The following is a 24,130-nucleotide window of genomic DNA, read 5'->3' as shown; positions in this document are numbered from 1 at the left end:
TTTGGCCACCTGATGCGAAGAGCTGACTCATTGGAAAAGACCCTGATGCTGGGAAAGATTGAGGGCAGGAGGAGAACGGGATGACAGAGGATAAGATGGTTGGATGGCATCACCGACTCAATGGACATGGGTTTGGGTGAACTCTGGGAGTTGATGATAGACAGGGAGGCCTGGCGTGCTGCTATTCATGGGGTCGCAGAGTTATGCACAACTGAGCAACTGAACTGAACAGAGTATTTTTTGTACTCTAGGGTTTGTTTAGTGAAGTGAAAGTCATTCAGTCGTGTCCACCCCTGCGACCCCATGGACTGAACAGTCCATGGAATTCTCCAGGCCAGAATACTGGAGTGGGTAGCCTTTCCCTTCTTCAGGGGACCTTCCCAACCCAGGAATCAACCCAGGTCTCCCTCATTGTAGGCGGGTTCTTTACCAGCTGAGTCACCAGGGAAGCCCTGGTTTGTTTGCTTCTGTACTAAAGGATGAATGGGAGAGCCCTGGTGGCTCAGCGGTAAGGAGTCTACCTGCCAGCGCAGGAGGCATGGGTTCGGTCTCTGGGAAATCCTGTGGACAGAGGAGCCTGGCATCCATGGGGTCACAAAAGAGTCAAGCACAACTTAGCGACTAAGCAACAAAACAAAAAAAAATATGAGGATTCTGGGATTTCCCATGAATTACCTATTTTTCAACAAAGAAGACCTCTTGTCAGAACTTTGGATAGTTTTCAGGAAAAACAAACAAACAAACGAAAATGAAAATCTCATGTTATTTTATGTAACAGTTGTATGTTCTTAGACTATTCTTAGCATGTTTATTAATCTTTGACTTTTTTCTTTCAGATTGTCAGTATTTAAACAGACCACATCATGCGTGAGTACAAGCTAGTGGTCCTTGGTTCAGGAGGCGTGGGGAAGTCTGCTCTGGTAAGTTAGCCACCTAACTATAATGAATTAATATAATACAGAAAGGACATTCATATTTTCTTGCCTTACAATTTTTAGTCACTAAAGTGAAAAAGTGGCAGTGTTTTATATGCCTAGTATCCGGCTCACCAGGGGACAGACTCATTCAGTAACCATGGATGTGTGTTTTTATGATGGTGGCTCTTCCTTCTTTCATTGACCAAATATTTATTAACTACCTATTACATGTCAAATGTTAGTGTTTGTGATTTAAAAGAAAGAAATTATTCTCATTTCTGAGGAATTTACATTCTAATGGGGAAGACTGATCATCAGAGGTACCAGTGGAATAATTCCTATCCTACCCCACTCCAGACTTAAGTAGCATAAAGGTCATTTTTTGTACACATGATATATTTATTTATTATTTATTGAGCTTCTACAACATCAGACTCTAAAGTTACAACTATGAACAAAATAGTCACAGTCTTCTTCATAGAGATAAGAAAGGAAGTTGGAGATATTACAAAAGAACAGACACTGTTTCTGCAAGGTTCAGTAAGTTACAAATAGCATATCAGTCACTTCCTTGGGAATAGAATTGGAAAAAGTGGTAATAAATAGGTTTAGTTATCATTACATATGCTTTTGTGTCTTTTACGTTTTTTCCTGTGTCCATGAATTACCTTTTTAAAATAAATAAATTAATTAAAAATAGAAATCCATAGGAATTAATGAGGTTGTCTAGGGAGGGACTAGAGAGAGAGAAGTCAGGATAGTGCTCTGAGTACCTCTCAACCTTGAAAGAGTAGGTAGGATTGAAGGATCCAAGATGGAACAATGTTTATCTTTGTACTTGGATATAAAGAGTACCTTTACATGACTGCACAGAAGTCATAACACAGAGGTTGCTGGTTGTGATCAAAGCAGCTTCAGTAAGGTGATGATGCCATAGCCATCCTGGGTGGATTGAAGAGTAAATGAGAGCTGAGGAGATGGAACCACTATTATAGATAGTTGAAACTGACTATATTCAAGTTGACCTATTTAGTTCAAGCTAAAATAGTGTATAAAATATTCCTCTGGCTAATTGAAGTGTGAATGACTTTGAATCTCAGCTGGCAGAAGAGAAAAATAACTACTTCTGGGGTGAATATGAAATGTGACTGTGATTATAAGTTTAATAAACTGAATAAATTTTAATTCCCTCTTTTTTTTTACCCCCCACAATTAGAAAGGTTGTTTCAAAACTTTTTAAAACATAACTTTTGCCTCTGTCCTTTGAGGGCATGAGATAAAAATTGTTATAGATATATAAAGGCATTAGTAATAGGAAACACTGATAAATTTTCACATTTTAGTAAATGAGAATCCATGTCCTTATGTGTATCCTGGTTGTATTTTAAAGCTTAATATAGTAATTATTTTAAGGTGTAATGTCAGCTGACAGTTTTTAACATGACTACCTCCTTTCATAAATATACTCTTAATTATGAATGTGTTCTTATATGGAAAAACAATGATACTTTATGTTTGCATGTTCACCCAGAGTTTTCACATAATTTCACTTAATCTTTACCACTTTGTGACATTAAATGACCTGTAAGAGGGACTGGTTTTTCTTTTAAGTCTTTAACTTTTATCTGCTTTTTTTTTTCTAGACAGTTCAATTTGTTCAGGGAATTTTTGTTGAAAAATATGACCCAACGATAGAAGATTCCTACAGAAAGGTAAAATGTGAAACTTGTATACACATACTTACAAGTACCCATGGAATAGCTTTTTGGAAATAGTTTTGAGAAATGATACAGATACTCTATCTATTTGTAAAAGTTTCACCAAGATAGAATACTGCTTAACTATAGAGAGCTCTGTGTTCTTACTGATTGTTAATCTTTCTTTAATGTATGCATTTAATGATGGGAATTTTCTTAATGTAGAAAAATTGCATATAAATAAGTATATTTTTTAGGTATATTTTTAATTATTCTTTTTATGGACTAAAATTAAGATCACTTTATGCTTGAAGTTATACTGTGACTGAAAGTTATTTTTGTTTAGTTAAATAACTTCAAAAGTATTCCATCTTTAGACTTAAAAAATTCTATATTTGGATTCTGTATAATTCCATAAGGGTGGATACATGGCACTGTACATTTTTGCCCCAGCCCATGGAAAGCACAACACCAAGAGTAAAACTGCCAACCGTGGACTTGGCATGGTAATGTGTTGACGTAGGTAGGTTCACTGATCCTCCCACATGTACCTCTGATGTAGGCAGGATGCTGACACGGGTGAGGATAGCAAGGAGCGGGAAAGGGATATATGGGAGCTCTGTACTTTCTGCTCAGTTTTGCTGTGAACCAAAAACTACTCTCTGAAAAGTAACACTTATTTAAAAGGAAGATAAGTTGGTCTTGACAAAAAGTGTTGCTTTATTTAATTATAAGACTAGCTAGAATTGTGGAGAACTTTCATGATTTTATTTCCCAAGTATGTTATGCGGTAGAAAAGACAGTGTTGTAAGAAAGCCTGCTAGGTGCCCCCATCCAAAAGATTAAACCTGCCTTTCAACAAATAAGAAAGGGCTGTATTGTCAGATGTTTTAGAATTTACCTTAAATAGTACTGTAACTCTTGCTGAATTAAGTTCATTAACTCTGCAAGGAGAGCAGTTTCATTATCAGCAAATTGGAAACAAAATTGTGATATATTGAGAAACCACAGACCTAATTCATTATTCATTGAACATGCCCCCTTACAGATTGTGCAGATTATTACCACATTAGTCCCATAAGTGGTGGAGTGTGAGTTTGTAGAACTGCTCATGGTCCTCTTCATCAATCCTTTATTTGACACAGAAGCAGTTTAAAATAGTCCTTAGGTTAACAAGTTTATTTTTAGAAGACAGTGTTGCATTACTGAAGTTTCCCCCAAATAAGTTGCTGGTTAAAGCTTCAACTATAAACGGAGATCTGTACCTTGAGTGCTGAAGCACTTTCCTTAATCCCGTATTTATTAAAAATTTTCCAAACCATTAATAATTGGTAATTTCTTTTGGCCAGCTTTCTCTTCTTCTTTAAAACCCTGGGAAAATAGAATTTAGTACATAAAATTTCACCTTATGCACACAGCTTTTCCAAAGAAGTACCTTTTTGTTAAAGTCTTGAGAACTATGTGAGCTCAATGTTATTGTGTTCCCTTTATCTCTTCAACTTAAATTTTCCTCTGTATTAAATTTGGGGCATATTTTAGTAAAACTTTGACGACTTGAATGTGATAAGTGGTCAGAGTTTTCTTTACCCCCAAATCTTGAGCTACCTGGTACTTCTTTTGTGCCTTGTTTTGCAGATAATATAAATATACATACTTTACGCTATTTTTTTTTTTCCTTTTAGAACTATACCTGTTTATTGCTATTTTTCTTAAATTGCAGAATATGACCACTGCCTTCTAATAATAATAGAAATCAGTGTTCATATTTCAGTGGTCAGAAAAATACCTAAACTCAGCATTAAAAGTCCTGGTAGAATGTGTTTGAGAGCTCCTATTCTTTATTATACTACCAAGTTAGGTCTCCACCAGTACAGCAACCTGCTAGAGAAAGTCATGATAGGAACTTTGAGTGAAGAGGTGGGAGGAAAACAGACTGACAGTTTGACGTTACTCTTTTATTCTCCTCCACCCCAATGCTTGACCCCAACAGCAAGTTGAAGTAGACTGCCAACAGTGTATGCTGGAAATCCTGGATACAGCGGGGACGGTAAGGGCTTTCTCTCTCTCTCTCTCTTCCTTTTTCTGGTTAGATTTTAATTTGTAAACAGGCTTTTGTCACCTGATTGATTCCTCTGAGTAAAAACATTTGTTCTGATTAAGAACTTAAGTCTCTAAATGTAGAACTTCTTAAATTTTCTTATGTGCATTAAACTCTTTGATGTACTTAATGCCCATGTATCACTATTAAATTGTATGTTGAGTTCACCTACAGAATCTGTGTGTTGTTTCTTTTTTCCTGTATTGAGGTGAGGGTTATACTATTACTGCTCTTAAAAAAAAAAAATGGTATTCAAGGTGTTTTAAATCCAGAATTTTAGTTAAGATAGGTATTTCTCTGGGCTTAAATAAGACTGTCTCTTGATACCATGGTAATTCATTTATTTTAAAAATTGTTTTTGCTTTTTATTAGCATTTTAACATCTCAAGGGGCTGGTGATGGATAAGTGTTTTCTTTTCTTTTTTGGGGGATAAGTGTTTTCTAACAAAAATCTTTAGGATTATTTCAAGCCTCATTTTTCATATCTTCAAATGAGTATAATGATGATAGTACATTATAGGGTGCTTGTAATGATCAAAGGGGGCTTCCCTGGTGACTCAGTGATAAAGAATGCACCTGCCAATGCAGGAGACTCGGGTTTGGTTCCTGGGTTGGGAAGATCCCCTGAAGAACTAAATGGCAACCCGCTCCAGTATTCTTGGCTGGGAAATCCTGTGGACAGAGAACCTGGTGAGCTGCAGTCCGTGGGGTTGCGGAAGAGTTGGATGTGACTTAGCAACTGAACAACAACATTGATCAAATGAGATGGTGGCTATAAATCATTTGGCATAAAATACCTATAATATAGTTAATGAACTCTATGTATTTGCTTTTATTTTCATTATCTTCACTTGTCATTACCTTTTTAAGTTTTTAAATTAATTAATGATGTTTTATTCTGCCACAGAAAAATGCACACATTAAATGATTTTCTTTTTTTTCTCCATATGCATAGACTTTTCCTATTAGGCAATGCTCTAAAATGAATGGCATTCTTAAATGTTTTAAGTTGTTTTAAAATTCACAAATATCCCCCACTATAACTTTATAAATGGTGAGAAAGTTTCAGATCAAAAAACATGAGAAGACTAGAGCAATTAGAATACAAATTATACCATATTTTTCTGTCCTTTTGTGAGAAAATGGATCTTTATTCCAACAGGAGCCCTGTATCAGCTGAATTGAGGTCTCTCCCTCTTGCCACTTTCCCCAACCCCCAATTTTCCTAGCTTCTGAATCAGCAATAATTCTCCTTTGTTTCCAAAGACCCCAACAGTTAAAAAACTTTAAAAAAACTTTCTACTTCTTCCTTTCACAGCTTCCACAACTGTGAGGACATTCTTCTTCCTCTTGTCCAAATTAAGGAAGTTTTCCTCCACTGCAGAGATCCTCCCTTATTTTCTCAAATATCTTGTATTTCTCCCATCCTAGCAGTCAGCACGCTATATTATAATTTTCTGTATATTTGTCTATCCCCAGTGCCTTGCATAAAGGTTGGAAAGTAGTTGATGCTCATCAATCTTATTCTAGATCAGTTCTTTCTCCTTTAGGTTTGCTCACTTTCTCCAACACTGCTTTAGTCCAAAGTGTTGGTGATTTTGGTATCCAAATACAATCTTTATGGGTAATATAGATGATTTAGTAGCTTGGCTTGTCAGTTTTTTTGACCTCCACTATGCTTCAGTCATTCATTCCCATGGTCTTTACCCTAGACTGTGCGATAACCAATCACATAATACCATCCTGAATTTCATTTTCAAATGTCTTACTCTTCACTCACCATCTCGTTTCTCCAGCTCACTTCCTTTCAAACCCTTAAACTTCTCTGGAACCTGCAGTCTGTTTATTCTGACATCTTTGATTATCCCTCATATCCTCAAGTCCCTCTTTACGTAGCTTCAAGCACATGGTCTGTCATTCAGAATACATCCCTCACATATATCCTCAGTTCCCTTGACTTTTTGAGCAACCTTTGATTCAGTAGATTATTATCCTTCTCTGTGAAAATTTTATTCATTTAACTTCCAGGAAACAATACTTGCTTGGTTTTCTCCCTGTATCATTCATTGTTTCTAAGTCTTCTTTCCTGATTTGGCTTCATCTCCCCAACCTGTTAATGTTGGAGGGCATCAGGGTTTACTCCTTCAGCTTTTCTGAAAACACTACCTTGGAGATTATCTTTTGTAGTACCAAAATAATTTAATTAAAATCTGTATATATAAAAAAGTTATATACAGTTTTTCTAAATCACACAAAAACAAATTAAAGTGAGGACTTCCCTGGTGATCCAGTGGCTGAGACTCCACCCTTCCACTGCAGATAGCATGGGTTCAATCCCTGGTCAGGGAACTAAGACCCACATGCTACAGTAGCCCAGCCAAAAAAAAAAAAAAAACAAGTGGTTAATACTTCCCTTGTAATTCTACATTTTATTGTTTTTAGTCAGGTAAATAGGAGACAGGAACATTCACCTCAGGTTTTCCAGAAGCTGTGTGTCATGTCTTAGGTTTCCTGTCACTGTAATATGTAATAAAGAATTCAGTAGCTATTATTCTGATTTAAATTGTTTCCATTTTATTGTTGCAATTCAGTACATTTAAGGAGTCATATTTATAATTTATTGCATGTTTTTATTATAGGAGCAATTTACAGCAATGAGGGATTTGTATATGAAGAATGGCCAAGGGTTTGCACTAGTATATTCTATTACTGCTCAGTCCACGTTCAATGACTTACAAGACCTGAGGGAACAGATTTTACGAGTTAAGGACACAGAAGATGTAAGTATTTCTCTCTATATATAGAGTATGGCCGTCTCTCTGTGGCCAAAATGGATATGAAGTATCCATTTTCTCTGTCAGTAAGGACTTGGAGGGTATCTCCCTTGTGCCTAAAAGAGTCCTGGTAACCAAAAACCATTTTAAGCTTTCTAAATTTACAGACAGATAATATACTGAGAGGGCGTCCCCAGTGGCTCAGTGGTAAAGAAACCACCTGCCAAGCAGGAGACACGGGTTCAGTTCCTGGGTCAGGAAGATCCCCTGGAGAAGGAAATGGCAAACCACTCAGGTATTCTTGCCTAGAAAATTGCATGGACAAAGGAGCCTGGCAGGCAACAGTCCATGGAGTTGCAAAACAGTCGGACACGACTTAGCAACTAAACACCAACAGATGTGCTGATGAGATGGTTAGAAATGAAGCCCACGAGATGAAGGACACGTATGTAAAGTTCTTCTTTCTCCGCTGCACTTAGGACCCATCATGTGCTACATGGGTCACAAGTGTAGTGAAAAAAGAAGTCAAAGAATACTTGGTAGCAGAAGGGGGACTCAGGTTTTGCTTGGAAAGGTGATAGTTTATGTCAGAAACAGTGTTCAAGGAACATTATCAAGAACCGTAATGCTGTGTTCCCATTTCTAAAATTCTGCCGGTACAGTTTTTACTTAGTTATTCCCTTTGAATTATGTTGAATATTTTAATTAACTGAGTTTTTATCATTTTATTTTTGTTTCAGATTTTTTAATGTTAATTTTTTATTGTTGTAAAATATACTGTTTTGGAATTCTTATCTGATGAATAACATTGTGCCTTTTTGCAAAGATGAAATCTACATTTTACATGTTTGTCTCAGTTTTGAGTTACAGAGTTCCTTTTCAAAAGTTGTGTAAATTGGGATATAAAATTTCATATGTTATCTTCCTCTCTATTTCTGTGTGTTCTCACTCATTATTAATGGGAACACAGGCACCTGCTCAGCACCATAACTTTGGGTAATATTGTAGGCAAGGAGGGATTTGCACCATATGACTCATGATCAACCATAAACTAATGAATAGTTCTCTTTCTTCCCATGACTAATTCATCTAAGAGTTCTCTTTTCATAGGCAATTACATGCAAATCACTGAACTCTGATAATGTTAATCTCTTTATCCCATGTAATAAACTAAAGATTGAATCATAGATGAAGACATAGCTGCTCAGTGGCTTTATTTTTAGTCTTACTCTTCCTTCATGTCGCACCTAAGGTCGTTTTCAGATCTAGAAGTAAAACTTATTACTGTGTTGGTTGTGCCATGTTTTTGACATTTGTTGGTCCTGTGAGTTGAGGCACTTAAGACACACCCAGACCATTGAGTGTGTTCTTCTCTGTATTGCAGGCGTTTCCTTTTCCTTCATATTTTTCTGCTTGGAATTCAGCCATTAGCATGAGTCCACATGAGACTCATAATGTAATTAATTTATAATATAATCATAATATAATTCTGGGATTATATTCTTAAAATAATTTTAGCAGATCAATGTGGTAGAATCTTGTCCATTTTTTTCTGTCTCTTCCCCTTTGATCTTCTCCCCAACACACATACATATACCTTTTTTAAAGCACTTGGTGAAGCTTATGGGCTTCCCTGGTGGCTTAGACAGTGAAGAATCTGCCTGCAATGTGGAAGACCTAGGTTCAGTCCCTGGGTTGGGAAGATCCCCTAGAGAAGGGAATGGCTCCCACTCCAGTATTCTGGCCTGAAAAATTCCATGGACAGAGGAGCCTGGCAGGCTACAGTCCATGGGGTCCCAAAGAGTCTGACATGACTGAGCGACTTTCACTTTCACTTTTCTTTGGTGAACCTAATAGTCCTAATACATTTTAGTTGGTGGAGGGTAGTTGCTTGCTTATAAGAAGCCGAGTAACAAGTATGTTAGTTGCTTATTATATGTTTTTTCCTTTCACAGGTTCCAATGATTTTGGTTGGCAATAAATGTGACCTGGAAGACGAGCGAGTAGTTGGCAAAGAACAGGGTCAGAATTTAGCAAGACAGTGGTGTAACTGTGCCTTTTTAGAATCTTCTGCAAAGTCAAAGATCAACGTTAATGAGGTAACCAACAGCTGTGAGGCAGCACAAATGAGTGCCTTTTTAATTTTCCCTTTTTTCAAGCTAACGGCCAAAAACAACTTTTTAAAAAGAAAAAGCAGTGTTCTTTTAAGCAATCTTCATCAGTTTATGGAAAACACTAAGTAATTCCTAGAAACTATATTCCTTCTCTGTATAAAATCACTTTGATGGCTATAATGAGAACACATATATTTACCTTGTTGGCAAAGGGGAAGTTTAAGTTAAAGAAAGTGTTTTTTAAAGTCCTGCTCAGCCTCTAAATGATACACCAGAAAGTGGTGTGTGAAAATTGGCACATCACCCCTGTCTTACAACAATTAACTATGCAGATGTGTGTAAATAGGTTGTAAAATTCAGTAGAAAAATACAAAAATCAAGGTAGTTACTGTAACGAACTTATGTTGTACAGAAAGATGTCATGTAATTTGAGTCCTGCTTTCCTTTGGTGTATGACTCAAAAGGAAGAATCTGTGTGAGTGGATGGATACAGAGCTATAATTCACTCTGTCTTTTAGGCCTGTTAGAGCAGGTGTACAAGGCTTTTTCTGTCCATGACTTAAGCATTCCGCTATCCTGAGAACACAGCTGGGGACAGGAATGCTTAACAAGTAAGCTTGTCTGCCTGAGTGTAAAGGGCCAATAGTTCACTGGATCCCTAAAAGATGAGTGCAGTTCCCAACTGCCACCACCACATCCAAGCAAAATGTTAAGAGCTTCCCTTGCTTTTGTTAATTTTAACATCAGGCTTTAAAACGGAAAAAAAAAAAAAAGAAGTAGACTTCTATCCCTTCCTAGTAGAGCAAAAGTTCTCATTTGCCAGTGTGCATGCCATTTATTTTTGGGACTTCCCTGATGGCTCAGACAGTAAAAGCATCTACCTGCAATGCGGGAGACCCGGGTTTGATCCCTGGGTCGGGAAAATCCTCTGGAGAAGGAAATGGCAACCCACTCCAGTACTCTTGCCTGGAAAAGCCATGGACGGAGGAATCTGGTAGACTACAGTCCATGGGGTCACAAAAGAGTCGGACACAACTGAGCAACTTCACTTTGACTATCTTTATAGGATCACAGGTAGTCAGTCAGCGAGTTCAACAACCACATAGGTGAAAGTTAAGGCTGGGTTAGGACATCAGAGGCTTCTGTGTGTTTTTGCTTGCCATTCCTCTCCGGCCTTTGGTCCTTTCGGTCTCTTTTCCTTGACTGATATTATGGTTGTAGACAGTGACCAAATTATTTTAAACATCTGGCATGAAAAAAATTTAAGCTTGCTACACATCCTCTGTTTTACAAAAATAAAGAATGTCAAAGCTTACCTTTCAGGTAAAACCAGCTTAAATAAATACATAAAAATAAGAAATTCACAGATTTTATTTATTCAGTGAGTATTCATCGTGTTCCTGTGTGCCTGGCCCTGTATTAGGCACCAGTAACACTCATCTGGACAGACACTGGTCGTGCCCTGAATAAGTTTACATACCAGTTGGGGGGGAAGTTCTACTGTGATCTTCAACAATGCTTACATCTAACACTGCCAAGTAATGAAAGGAAGTGTGAAATGCTTCCAGTTTCACTTTCTCTGTTGTAGAATTAGATGTTATCTTGAAAAACATGGCTAATCATAATTTTAATTTTTGGTTTAGTCTTACTCTTTGAGAATTATCTCAAAGAGATAACTTTGAGATAATGCACATTAAGATTGATAGATGAGCTTGGCTAAGGAAATAGTAGTGTCAGGTCACCATCTGCAGCATGATTGTATCTAGTTCCTTAGAGATCTAGTTCCTGCATCCCTGTGGTCACCCTCACTGGTAACCCCCACAGATTTCATAGGGCCCGGCTAGAGCTGAGCTGGCCCAGGGTCCAGGGACCAGAAGGGACAGGAGGCATTCCTTACCTTTCAAGCATTACCTGTTTGTGGGAACTTACGTGCTGCTAAGCCTCCCTCTGGGATGGCCTCCCTCCCTCAGAGGCCTGCTGCATTGGAAACCAGTAGCCTCACTGAAGTCAACTGTTGACATGCATGTTTTTAAAATAAAAATAGAAAAATGATACAACAAAGTGAAACACATTAGCTATTTAAGGCTCTTTATTCTTTTGAAAAACATACAAATGTCATGCTAAAAATTCTTGAGAGTATAATAACTTGTTTATTTTAATATGTCTATCTTGATAGCCTGATAATCCAACTATAGAGTTTTACGGGTAGTTAATAGTTTCTCAGACAGCTAATACCTTGGAAATACATATGTGATTTCTGAGTCCCAGAAGATAGAAGGATCCCACTTTAACCAGTTCAGCTCTTGGGCTCAAGTTTAAGGTCATACAGGGACATCCTGCTTAACTAAATTGCCCTCTTCAATTCTCTACTGTCTATATCATAGAATATATAATATATAATTTTTTAAAACTTGTTCACATCATTTTGTGAACAAGTTGTGTTCTGAAAGTAGTACATAGCTGTATCAGAATCACATCAGTCTTAATCAGGAATTAATTGTTCTTTGCTGATGCTACAATAATAATTGGAATCAAGACATCCCAATTGAGAAATGACAGAGGGATTAAGAAATTATTCTATGTTCCCCTTAGATTTTTCTGTAGTTCAGAAAGATGAGGAAGAGTCTAGACTGAGGACTTTCAGCATATCTAACCAAATAACCATAGTTTGAACTTGCCGTCATCACTGAACCAGCTGCTACTGTGAGGTAGGCGCCATTTGCCAAAGAAATCCTTGAGGATAATACAACAAAACTAGTTATCATTTTGTCTAGTACCGGAAACCCAGACTGGCTAGCATGAAGAAATGTGCTGTTTTGATTAATTTACTATTTTAGTTTATCCTTTTGTTATTTTTCACTTTATAGCTTATGTATTAAAGCTGAGGAATTAATGAGATTTTGTTTATGGCTGTGCATATTAGGCATAATAAGAAGTATGGGCTTCCCTTGTGGCTCAGCTGATAAAAGAATCTGCCTGTGATGCGGGAGACCTGGCTTCGATCCCTGGGTTGGAAGGATCCCCTGGAGAAGGGAAAGGCTACCCACTCCAGTGTTCTGGCCTGGAGAATTCCATGGGCTGTAAAGTCAATGGGGTCTCAAAGAAGGGGACATGACTAAGCAACTTTCACTATGCATATTAAGTTCTTAGAGGGTTTTGGAGTTGTGAAACAGAAACTACCATTTTGTTAATAAACTCTTATGTTTTCAGCTTTCTTAGAAATAAGATAATAGAATTAAATGGTTTGAAGAAAATGGAACTGAGTAGGATGGACCAGAAGGAAAAGAATATAAATGAAGCACTTTTATAGCTTTGAATAAATTGTTTGGTAGTGGTACCCCCCCCCTCAACAATTAATTTAGGCTTGTGATCTTGGAACCATTAATTTTTTTAAAATTTATAGTACAGTTGCTGTATGGGCTTCCTTGGTGGCTCAGACGTCAAAATATCTGCCTGCAATGTAGGAGACATGAAGGGAATGGCAATCCACTCAAGTATGCTTGCCTAGAGAATTCCATGGACAAAGGAGCCTGGTGGACTCTAGTCCATGAGGTTGCAAAGAGTTGGACATGACTGAGCAGCTAACACTTTAATTTTCACCGTTGCTGCACAATATTGGGCTTCCCAGATGGAGGAATACTAAAGAATCCACCTGCCAATGCAGGAGACACAAGAATGTGGGTTCAGTTCCAGGGTTAGGAAGAACCCTGGAATAGGAAATGGCAACCCAGTCCAGTATTCTTGCCTGGAAAATCCCATGGAGAGAGAAGCTTGGTGAGCTGGTCCATGGGATCACACAGAGTCAGACATGACAGCGACTGAGCATGCTCGCTGTACAATATTATATTTTATAGGTGTATGGTGTAGTGATTCATAATTTTTAAAGGTTATGCTCCAGTATAGTTATGAAATATTGGCTATATTCTCTGTATTGTATGATAAATCCTTAGAGCATACCTAATAGTTTGTACCTCTTAACCCCCTACCCCATATTGCCCCTCCCAGCTTCTTTTCTTCATGGGTAACAACTAGTTTGTTCTTTACATCTGAGTCTGCTTTTTTGTTATATTCACTAGCTGTATTTTTTAAATTCCACATGTAAGTGATATTACCCAATATCTGTCTTCTCTGTCTGACTTATTTCATTTAGCCTAATGCCCTCTAAGTCCATACATATTGTTGTAAATGGCAAAATTTATTCTTTGTGATGAGTAGTGGGCTTCCCTGGTAGCTCAGAAGGTAAAAGAATCTGCCTGCAGTGTGGGAGACCTGGGTTTGATCCCTATGTTGGGAAGATCCCCTGGAGGAGGGCATGGCAACCCACTCCAGTATTCTTGCCTGGAGAATCCCCATGGACAGAGGAGCTTGGCAGGCTGCAGTCTGTGGGTGTCACAAAGAGTCAGACACGACTGAGCAACTAAGCCCATGATGAGTAATATTCCATTGTATATGTACACCACATCTTCTTTATCCATTCATCTGTTAGTAGACACTTCCATATCTTGCACTTGTAAATAATGCTGCTGTGAACATTGGTGGGCATGTATCTTTTCAAATTAGTGTTTTTCATTTTGGATATGTGCCCAGGAGTGGAATTGCTGGATCATATGATAGTTCTGTTTTTAGTTTTTTATGAAACCTCTATACTGTTTTCCAGAGTGGCTGCATCAGTTTACATTCCCACCAACAATGTGTGAGAGTTCCCTTTTCTTTACAGCCTCACCAACATTTGTTCTTTGTGTTCTGTTTGACGCTTGCCACTCTGACAGGTCTGGAGCAGTGCCCCATTGCCCTTTTGCTGTGCGTTTCCCTGTGGCTAGCGGAGTGGCACATCTTGTTACCTGCCTGGGCCGTCTGTGTTTCCTCTTTGAAAAACATGCACTTGGCAGAATGTCACTAACTGGTGTATATGGGTGAAGAAAACACTTAAGTTCTTGGTACTAATCTTGCACCTTTTCTGTCAGTTTGACATTTTTAAAAAACAAAGCAAGTATAATTAGGTTTTTAAAGCATAGAAGATTCCGTGAAGAATGTGACTTCTCTTGTTTCTTCACTACTAATTCTTTTTATTAACTTGTTATTGAATATCTAAGAGCAAATGTATTTCTCTCATTGTAAATAGATAAGTCCTGCTTTACCCTGACTGAAAATCAGCTGGAGCGTCTGAGACCTGCTGTTAAAGCGGCAAAATACAGACCCGAAAGCAGAATAATATTTAACAGAATCAAGATTGTTTTGTGGAAAAAGGTCTTAAATATTGGTTGAATAAGTACTACTTTTTTCTTGCTTTTATTTAGATATTTTATGACCTGGTCAGACAGATAAATAGAAAAACACCAGTGGAAAAGAAGAAGCCTAAAAAGAAATCGTGTCTGCTGCTCTAGACCTACAGTAAGCAGCAGCTCTGAGCCAGGTAAGGTGCTAAAAGCAGAACAAACGCCTTTCTCATCCTCTTAGGTTGGGCTTTCCCCAACATTAACCACTTCCCACTTCACCTATTGGGGTATTTCCAGGCTTCTGTAATTTGTAAATGTGTTATATAACTTGTAGATATGTTCATCTGTTGGAAAATTTGTCTTTTTCTCAATGAGGTTCCAGGTTGTCTGAGGGAGGGCAAGAATCATGTCTGTTTTGCTCCAGAGCATCCCTCAGTACCTAGTAGAGAATGTATTCAAAAAATAGTGGTTGAATGAATAGAAAGCCTTCCAAGTTCACACCCAAATTCAAACTGAATTGAAGTGAAACAGTGGTTCATCTGGGGAAAAAGTGAATTTTGCCTCTCTTTGAATTAAGCAGAAACAAAAGCATGTAATGTGCTATTTTGTGTCTGGCTTGTTTCACTCAAAAATGTTTCTAAGACTAATCCTTATTGCATATAGCAGTAGTTTATTTTTATTGTATGACTACACTAGCAGTATATTTATGTATTCTATTGATGGACATTTGAGTTCTTTTCAGGAACGAGTATGATTCCTGTGCACTTTCTTGTACAAGCCTTTATGCACATATACATGTATGCATATGCATTTCTGTATGTAGGAATTGAATGACCAGACAGTACACTGTGTATGTGGTTAGCTTTAGTGGAAGCTGTTAAGAAGTTTTTCAAAGTAGCTGTCCCAGTTTACACCCGTACTAGCAGTTTACGAATTCCACATCCTTCCCAATTTTGCTATTGCCAGTTTTTGTAACTTGAGCAATTCTGCTGGGTGTGGTGGTATGTCAGTGTAGTTTTAGTAGTCATTTCCTCTCAGGTGTGGGTTGACTTCTTTCAAATATTTCTTCTGTAGGTCACTGGAGAAGGAAATGGCAATCCACTCCAATACTCTTTTTTGCCTGGAAAATCCCATGGTTGGAGGAGCCTAGTAGACTGCAGTCTATGGGGTCGCACAGAGTCGGACACAACTGAGCGACTTCACTTTCACTTTTCACTTACATGCATTGGAGGAGGAAATGGCAACCCACTCCAGTGTTCTTGCCTGGAGAATCCCAGGGACGGGGGAACCTGGTGGGTTGCCATCTATGGGGTCGCACAGAGTCGGACAGGACTGAAGTGACTTAGCAGCAGCAGCAGCATGAGTTGACTTCTTTCAAATGTTTCTTCTGTAGGTCTCTTAAGTAGTAGTTGACTTTAAGTAGCACTTAAGTTTTTGTTAAGTGAACCCATTGGAGAGAAATTAGTGGCAGCATTGAAGCTGCCTGTCAAGTGAGAAACCAGGCTGTGTGGGGCCATTTATTTGTTTTTCTTTAATTATATACTTAAATCCCCTGAGCAGTTTCTGCTTATGTTCATCAACTCTATAAACATTCAGTTCAGTTCAGTAGCTCAGTCGTATCCGACTCTTTGCGACCCCATGAACTGCAGCACACCAGGCCTCCCTGTCTATCACCAATTCCTGGAGTTTACTCAAACTCATGTCCATACCATGAAAGAATATTTTCATGAAGTGGGTTTATGATGTAATTTGATGCTAATTATGGGACTGTTACTAAACTTGGTCCACTTAGAGGGAAGTCAGTTGCTCCCCACTTGAGAGTTGGTTGTGCTAACTCTTGTAAGTCCCTTGGGTCCATTTAGTAGATTACCTCTTCCAGAGCACCAAATTAACTAATATGTGCTTCCTTAGAGATATGAACGAATCTCTCTTAGGGGAAACAACCAAATCATTATGCCCCCTTTTGAAGTAAAGTAGAGGGAAAGCAGAAAAGTTCTTAAGTTTCTTCTGGTAGTCAGACTTTGGAAAAACAGCTTCTGGCCACATGGTTACTTTAGGCTTTTAGTGAAATCTTGAGTCAGTAACTATGAATCATCAGCTCTCTGAAGAGGACTCATGATAAAATTGCTGGTATTTGCGTTTCTTTAGGTAAGGGTTCAAAGGTAAAGAGAAAAGAGAACTCCAGTTCCTATTCTGAAATGTGTTTAACTCTTTTATAAGTTAGTTGACTGACTCATTTTTATCATTATCTTAGCTGACTCTCACTGAATTTCCAGTTCTGTGAAAATGTCCTTTTAGCTTATGTTTCAAGGAAGAGGTGCCATCTTCTGGCCTCTTGTGAATATTCATTCATATACACACTACAGTGTATTACTATGAGTTTTACCTTAGAGAAAAGACTTAAATCTGGAAATAAGACTTTCATCCTGGTTGCATAAATTCTTAGACTCTGATAGGTAATTCAGCCTTCAATATAATTTAATGTTACCCAGGACCTCTGTGCCTATTTGATAATACCAAATAGTAATCACTTAGTAAATCAGAATACTTTGTAGAGCTTTTTGCTGTGATTACAGGCTTGAAGTGACATGTTGATCCCATTTAAAAGGTATTGAGATACAGAATAAATTTAAACAGCAACTAAGTGTTTTTAGAAAGAGTATGTGAACCGTAAGGGCAGCTTATCTACCCTTAGCCATTAGGCAAAATCATATTGAAACATGTTAGTCTCTTTCTAATATGTCCTGCTTTTGAAAATGGAGGAAAGAAATTCGTCTTCAGGAAATTGCTCCTTTAACCTCATTCTTTTCTGCTGAATAGTAAACCTTACTTTGAATTTTCTGCCCTTGAAAACAGGCATCAGCTATTTCTGTATCATTTCTTTTTGACCTAGCCTAAATTGGAAGAGGTAACCCTGATATGGAGTTCCCTGGTACCTCAGGTGGTAAAGAATCTGCCTGCAATGCAGGATACCCAGGTTCAATCCTTGGGTTGGGAAGATCGCATGGAGAAGGGAATGGCTGTACACTCCATACCCACTCCAGTATTCTTGCCTAGAAAATTCCATGAACAGAGGGGTCTGACAGGCTACCATCCCTGGGGTCTCAAAGAAATGGACATGACTGAACGGCTAACACTTAATAATACTTACGACCCTAATATAATAATCATAAAATGGTTGAATTAAAGAATTTTCCATGGAAAGTTGATGCAGGCGTGAGTTGTTTTCTTAGTAGAAAAGGAACTTTTAAAAATAAGGTGATAATGGGGTAGAAATCATCACTGTTTTCCTCTATACAGTCAGGACTGCCGGATATATTGTGAAATACTAAATACAATAAAACTATTTTTTAAAACATTTTTAAAGAGAGTTTAAAATAACCTTGTTACTATATCTGTTTAATATATTTAGTTATCTAATGATCAGCTAAAATAATTTCTTTCTATAATATTAGATATCTATTTACTATCATGTTCTGACATTAAGAGATTAAACATATATATAAATATATATATATCTGTATCTATTCAATGTTCTAGATTACAGGAATGAAGAACTGTTGCCTAATTGGAAAGTGCCAGCATTCCAGACTTCAAAAAATAAATCTGAAGAGGCTTCTCCTGTTTTATATATTATGTGAAGAATTTAGATCTTATATTGGTTTGCACAAGTTCCCTGGAGAAAAGAATTGCTCTGTGTATATCTCTTGGAAAATAAGACAATAGTATTTCTCCTTTGCAATAGCAGTTATAACAGATGTGAAAATAAATATACTTGACTCTAATATGATTATACAAAAGAGCATGGATGCATTTCAAATGTTAGATATTGCTACTATAATCAAATGATTTCATATTGACCTTTTTATCATGTTTCCTCCCTGTCAAGCACTAAAAAGTTGAACCATTATACTTTATATCTGTAATGGTATAGATTATGAAAATTTCCCCTCAAACTCATTGCAGCAGATAACTTTTTTGAGTCATTGACTTCATTTTATATTTAAAAAATTATGAAATATCATTCTGTCATTATATTCTAATTAAAATTGTTTGTGCATAATGCTTTGGAAAAAATGGGTCTTTTATAGGGAAAAAACTGGGATACTGATTTCTATGGCTTTCAAAGCTAAAATATATAATATACTAAACCAACTCTAATATTGCTTCTTGTGTTTTACTGTCAGATTAAATTACAGCTTTTATGGATGATTAAATTTTAGTACATTTTCATTTGGTTTGTGTGTTTTTGTTATTGTTTATAGATTTAAGGCCTTTATTTTATAATGATCACATTGTTTTAAATGCAGCAGTAGCTCCTTTCTGACTGGTGCCTGCAGAGCACTTGGCTTTAAACCCCTAAGTAAATGGTGATTTCTCTATGAGCAGACCTCGCACTTTCTGTTCTATATATATTTATTCCTATTATACAGTAAAATACATCATACTACATACAATAGTTTTGTATATTCTCTCTTGATCTTAAAGATTGTATCTTATTGAATAAAATATCCCACTGTGTATTATTTTTATATGTAAAAAGATAAGTTTAACACTGTATCAGGGTTTAAATTTTACTATTTCCAGTCTTCCCCAGCTTGTAATTCCATCAAGGAACTCCTTTTGCCATTGTTAATTTGTTGAGTGTAAGTCCACCATGAAATGTTGTGTAAAATTTTCAGATTTGCTTTATAGTATTGTAGACTGAAATATCTAAGAGAAGTGGGTGAAAGTGAAAAAGCATACAAAGGATGTGTCGGTTGCTTTTTCTTCAGCTGTGCAAGAAGCAGCATAGTGGTGGTCGTGTGGAAAAGGCTGCTAAGGTAAAAATTTTAGCTGGCTGTATAGTGGTGCTTTTCTTTTCCTTCCCAGTTTTTTTCCATTTTTTACAGAAGTTGGGGCTTAAGTAGATCATGGACCTAGAGTGGTATGACTTATGTATGCCATGAAGTAGAGCGAAACAGCTCATTAGCCACTTAAGTACTGGAGAAGGAAAGAAGCTTGGGAAACCCTGTGCCTTGTTACTGAATATCAAGGAGACCAGTCCTAGAAAGTCTAAATCATTGCTCAGGGATCTAGACGCTGTCTCATTGCAACTGGGTGTGAAGTAGTGTTCACGCCTTGCTGAGACTTTCCAGGAGTGTGGTCAGCCCCATCAGTTACTAAATTGACATTTAAAGATCAGATTTCAAATGTAAGTTCTGATCAACCTGAGAAAATGTTAAAATATTGTAAAAAAATTTTTTGGAAATTGTATTCTTTTAAGTTTCTAATAAACTTAGTTACCTAATACTTACCTTCTGCTGATCCAGTTATACATATGTCTGGGACTGAGGGGCCAAAATCTCCTAAATGCAATAAATTTAAAAAACAAGCGAAGCATTAGGGCCAGTCTGTCGAGGTCAGTGTGGCATATTTTAAGGTCCTCTAAAGTCATTCTGCTTTAAAACACACCTCTCAAACATTCCTTTGGACTTAAAATCATAGACAAGTATCTCATAAGCAGCAAGCATTTCTAGATATTACCTGTTACATAGATGATGTAGTTACTTGCCAGATTAAGTAGGAATTATTTTAAGTAAGAATAACTCCCAAGTTCCAGTCTGCTTGAGGGATAGTGTGAACTCCATGTCTTCTGTTTTAGAACATGACAGGTACTGGATTTGTTACATCTTACACAGTCCGCTTGGGATAAAGGTAGAATTGTGAAGAAAAATGCCCTTCTGGTACACAGTAGTGTGCAGAGCAGGACCAGCTAAAATCAGAGCTATGCATTGCTATCTGAACGAAGTCTGCCATTGCTGAGCAAGAGGGAAAGGTATCCTGTCGGAAAGTGAGATGGGTGTGCTTTTATGTCTCTCTGTGAAGTCCCTAGTCTTGGTTCCATAAGGGAGGGTACCTGAAAATAATGGTGTATTTTTACAGCATAAAAATCTAAAAGTCCTCAAGGATATTACATGAATCTCATATGGTAAATATTCAAGAACTGATACCATATTAGTATTTCTGGCTATTTAAAGTATAATAACTTTGGTTATATGAGTAATATTATGATTTAAAGGAGACTTGATGTCATTATCAACTAATTTGCTCTTTCCACTTTGAATACAAACAACCTGAATGGTTTAGTAGTGCCCCCAATCTTAGTTTTAAAAACTTAACGGTAAATATGTAATCTATAATCTTACCCTCCACCAGGGGGAGCTTTGGTATCAGTTAACACTTTGACCAGCATTGAACTAGTATATATTAAAGTATATATTAAAGCCATCTATTCTATAAACACTGAGTGCCTCACCAAGAGGCAATAAAAGGCCTTCCCTCATGAGTTTTTAATTGGACAGAGAAGATATAAGAAATTCGTCTGAGATATGAATAGTAATTCACTAGTGTGGCCACAGGGTAAATTCTCTTAGAAATGTTTCAAGATGGATATTGGTGTTACTCTCTTCCCCTACAACTTTGAACTGATCTCTGGCACCTTGATTTGCCATCATAACTGGTACCTTTTACTCCTTGGTGAAACAGTATGCTTCTTAGAAGTTAGAATATACTTGGAAAAAGTTACTCCTTGGGAATATACTGATCTTTATTACCAACTTTATTAAAATGAGTTACTTGGCCTGGGACTGTTTTTCTCCACATATGAACATTCTTCATTTTCTGGACCTCCCAATTTCAAATATTTTGCCTCATTATCCTCATAAGTACATATGTCTTTGTTAGCTCATGATCCAATTTTTGTTTTCAGGGCTGAGGGACAGAAAGATATAAAGATTACTTTAGTATTTTCCTTTGTAAGCAATCAGAATAGAATGTTAGAGGGTGTAAAATACACTCATAAATATATGTGTCGTGAAACCAAAGTGTGAAGAATTGGTCAGGTATTTGGAGGAAGGAAACAAAACCTTTGTTTTATTTGGGTCTTGAACTTATTTAAGGTGCTACTTAAATGTGTGTTAAAATATAATAGTCCCTCTTGACACAGCTCCAAACTTGAAAGGGAAGAGTGGTTTGGTTGCTTGTCCAGGGTCTGGAAAGAGCCCATCTTGTTGGGAAAGAAATGAATGTGAGCTTTGAGGCAGTCTGGCCACCCAACTTTTAGCATTTCTACTCTCCAAAATTGTAAAAAATGCAAATTATTTTTGAAAATGTAGTATCGACATTGCCTTCAACATGGATTTTTCTTACTACAGCTTCATCTTCGGTTTGTTGAATATATAGTCCATCCCTCTCATGCCATATCTTGCTTAAATATTCTTGTTGAGAACAGCTGGAGACTTTGAACTGGGTGCCTAGTTCTGTTTTCTGGGAGACAGCATGAATTCTATTTTGCAGACATCAACAAGAGCTTGTTAAGTTTCCTGTGGTTCTGGGCCCAAGGTGTGACATACATTTCCTGCTGATCGCTTCTCTTAAGAAGCATGGGCTTCGCTGTTCCTTTTGAGGAAAAATCTTAATAAACCTTCCCATTTTAAGCAGTGATGTGACTCTTATTTTGAGGTGTTGTTTTCAATGCACTTTTAAAAGCTTAACCAAATGCAAGTTCTTGTGCCTACTTTCAGCCATGTAAAAATCCTTGCAGGGTTTACAAAGAAGAACAAGGTATGACCCTTATAGGCTTATCAGCAAATATTCACTATGCCTCTTCGGTTCGCCAGGTGCTGACCTGCATTTTGGGAGTACATCAGAGAATAATACAAACCAAAATCCCTTCCCTTGTGGAGTGTCTGGCAGGTGGCAAAAGGGTGTGTGTGTGTGTGTGTAGCACTATGGGGACGAGAAGGAGTCAAGGGGCAGCAGTTTGGGGCAGAGGGAATGTGGTGGTGGTCACAGGTTTAGGTTTCACTGAAGTTACTCTTGAATAAATATTTGAAATATGCAGCCCATATACCTGCCTGGGGGAAGAATGGCCTTCCATGCAGTGGGAGGGGTCTGCAGATGCCTGAAGTGTTGGAGGACCAGCAAGGAGCCCAGTGTGGCTGGAGCAGAGGGAGCAAGGGGGAGAGAAATAGGAAATAACAGAGGTGGTAGGAATGGGTGGGGGCAGATTTCTTCAGCTTTTTTACTGAGCAGAATCCATGGAAGGGATTTTAGCAGAGGATATAACATGCTCTGAGTCAGCCTGACATCAGGATGACTCTGGCAATTGATTTGAGAATAACCTATAGAGGGCCCAGGATGGAAGCAGAGAGGCCAGTTAGGAGACTGAGTAATCAAGTCTGGAAGTGGAGCCAGCGGAAGTGCTGACACATGTAGAATGTGTGTGAGAGAGACAGAGAGGAGTCAAAGATGACTCCAAGATTCTTGGCTGATAAGGTTGTGAAGGTTATGACGGGAACAGGTGTGGGAGGGGAGCAGGAATTCCATTTTGAACATACCACGTGTAAGACTGTGTCAGATTCTAAAGTTGTACAATAGGTGGCTAGATACAAGTCTGGCATTCAGAGAAGGAGGTCTGGACAAGACATATACGTTTCATATTTAAGAACATGAAGCTGAGTAGGATCACTAGGATTGATTATTGACAGAAAAGACCTACAGACCCCATCGTGAGGTTGGGAGATGAAAAATTAGCAAAGAAGAACATGGAGGTCACTGGTGACCTTAATGGGCCATCAGTAGAGTGGTGGGGGGCAGTATCTGGAACAGGTATAGGAGAAAATGGAAGGAAAGACAATGGAGATGTCCAGCATGGGTTACTCCTAAGCTGGGTGAAACTGCACACGTGCGTGCTAATAGGCACACAGGTGAAGAAGGATAGGAGTATGGGCAGGTATAGTGGCAGAAGGGAAACTATGCGGTATAGAAACTTGTAGGTCACAAAGAACTAGTAAAAAGTACCATAAAGGTACTTTATAAAGTATGGTAAAAGTACCATAAAGGTACTTTATAAAGCAAAGTAGCATGAGATGCTTTCTGTTCCGGGAGATCTGAAATGCTTCAAGAGAAGGCTTTAAAGGTGGAATCTTCAACAGGTGAGACTGGGTTGGAATGTTACAGGCTGATTTCAGGAAAAAGCAAATGCAGAAAATAGGAACCAGGAGTGGTACAGTTTCAGTTATATAGTTTCATTTGGTGTTAAGGTGGAAGTAAGAGGCTGGAGCCACATGGTGACAGTCATTGAAACAAGTCAGCAACTAGTAGGTTGAGCTAGGCAAATAGCAAGCACTTAACATCATATGGGTGAGTCCTGCAGAGGGCAGGGATGTGGAGATTTCCAAAATGGAGAGGATGGCAGTTGCGGGGTGGTACGGCTTACTCTCCAGGGATTCTAGTAATCTTTCCAGCCTTCATTTCTCACTTCATTTTCC

At 37.8% G+C, this 24,130-nt stretch overlaps 1 protein-coding gene across 2 annotated transcripts in view; it reads left to right on the top strand.

Moving 5' to 3' along the window:
- The window catches only part of RAP1A (RAP1A, member of RAS oncogene family), a 79,490-nt gene extending 59,382 nt beyond the window's left edge, over window positions 1-20,108 (top strand). For both annotated transcript variants that reach the window (XM_065907003.1, XM_065907004.1), the window contains exons 2-8: window positions 837-920; window positions 2,561-2,629; window positions 4,605-4,661; window positions 7,352-7,492; window positions 9,442-9,585; window positions 14,898-15,013; window positions 18,357-20,108. In XM_065907003.1, coding sequence (XP_065763075.1) covers window positions 864-920; window positions 2,561-2,629; window positions 4,605-4,661; window positions 7,352-7,492; window positions 9,442-9,585; window positions 14,898-14,984 — 555 coding nt within the window. In that variant the 5' untranslated portion in view covers window positions 837-863 and the 3' untranslated portion in view covers window positions 14,985-15,013; window positions 18,357-20,108. The remainder of the gene's footprint in view (window positions 1-836; window positions 921-2,560; window positions 2,630-4,604; window positions 4,662-7,351; window positions 7,493-9,441; window positions 9,586-14,897; window positions 15,014-18,356) is intronic.
- Window positions 20,109-24,130: the final 4,022 nt, after the last annotated feature.

This window comes from Muntiacus reevesi, chromosome 1, assembly GCF_963930625.1.
Source record: "Muntiacus reevesi chromosome 1, mMunRee1.1, whole genome shotgun sequence".
Classification (NCBI taxonomy): Eukaryota; Metazoa; Chordata; class Mammalia; order Artiodactyla; family Cervidae; genus Muntiacus; species Muntiacus reevesi.
The sequence above is the reverse complement of the archived record's forward strand: the minus strand, read 5'-3'. Positions and strand labels throughout refer to the sequence as shown.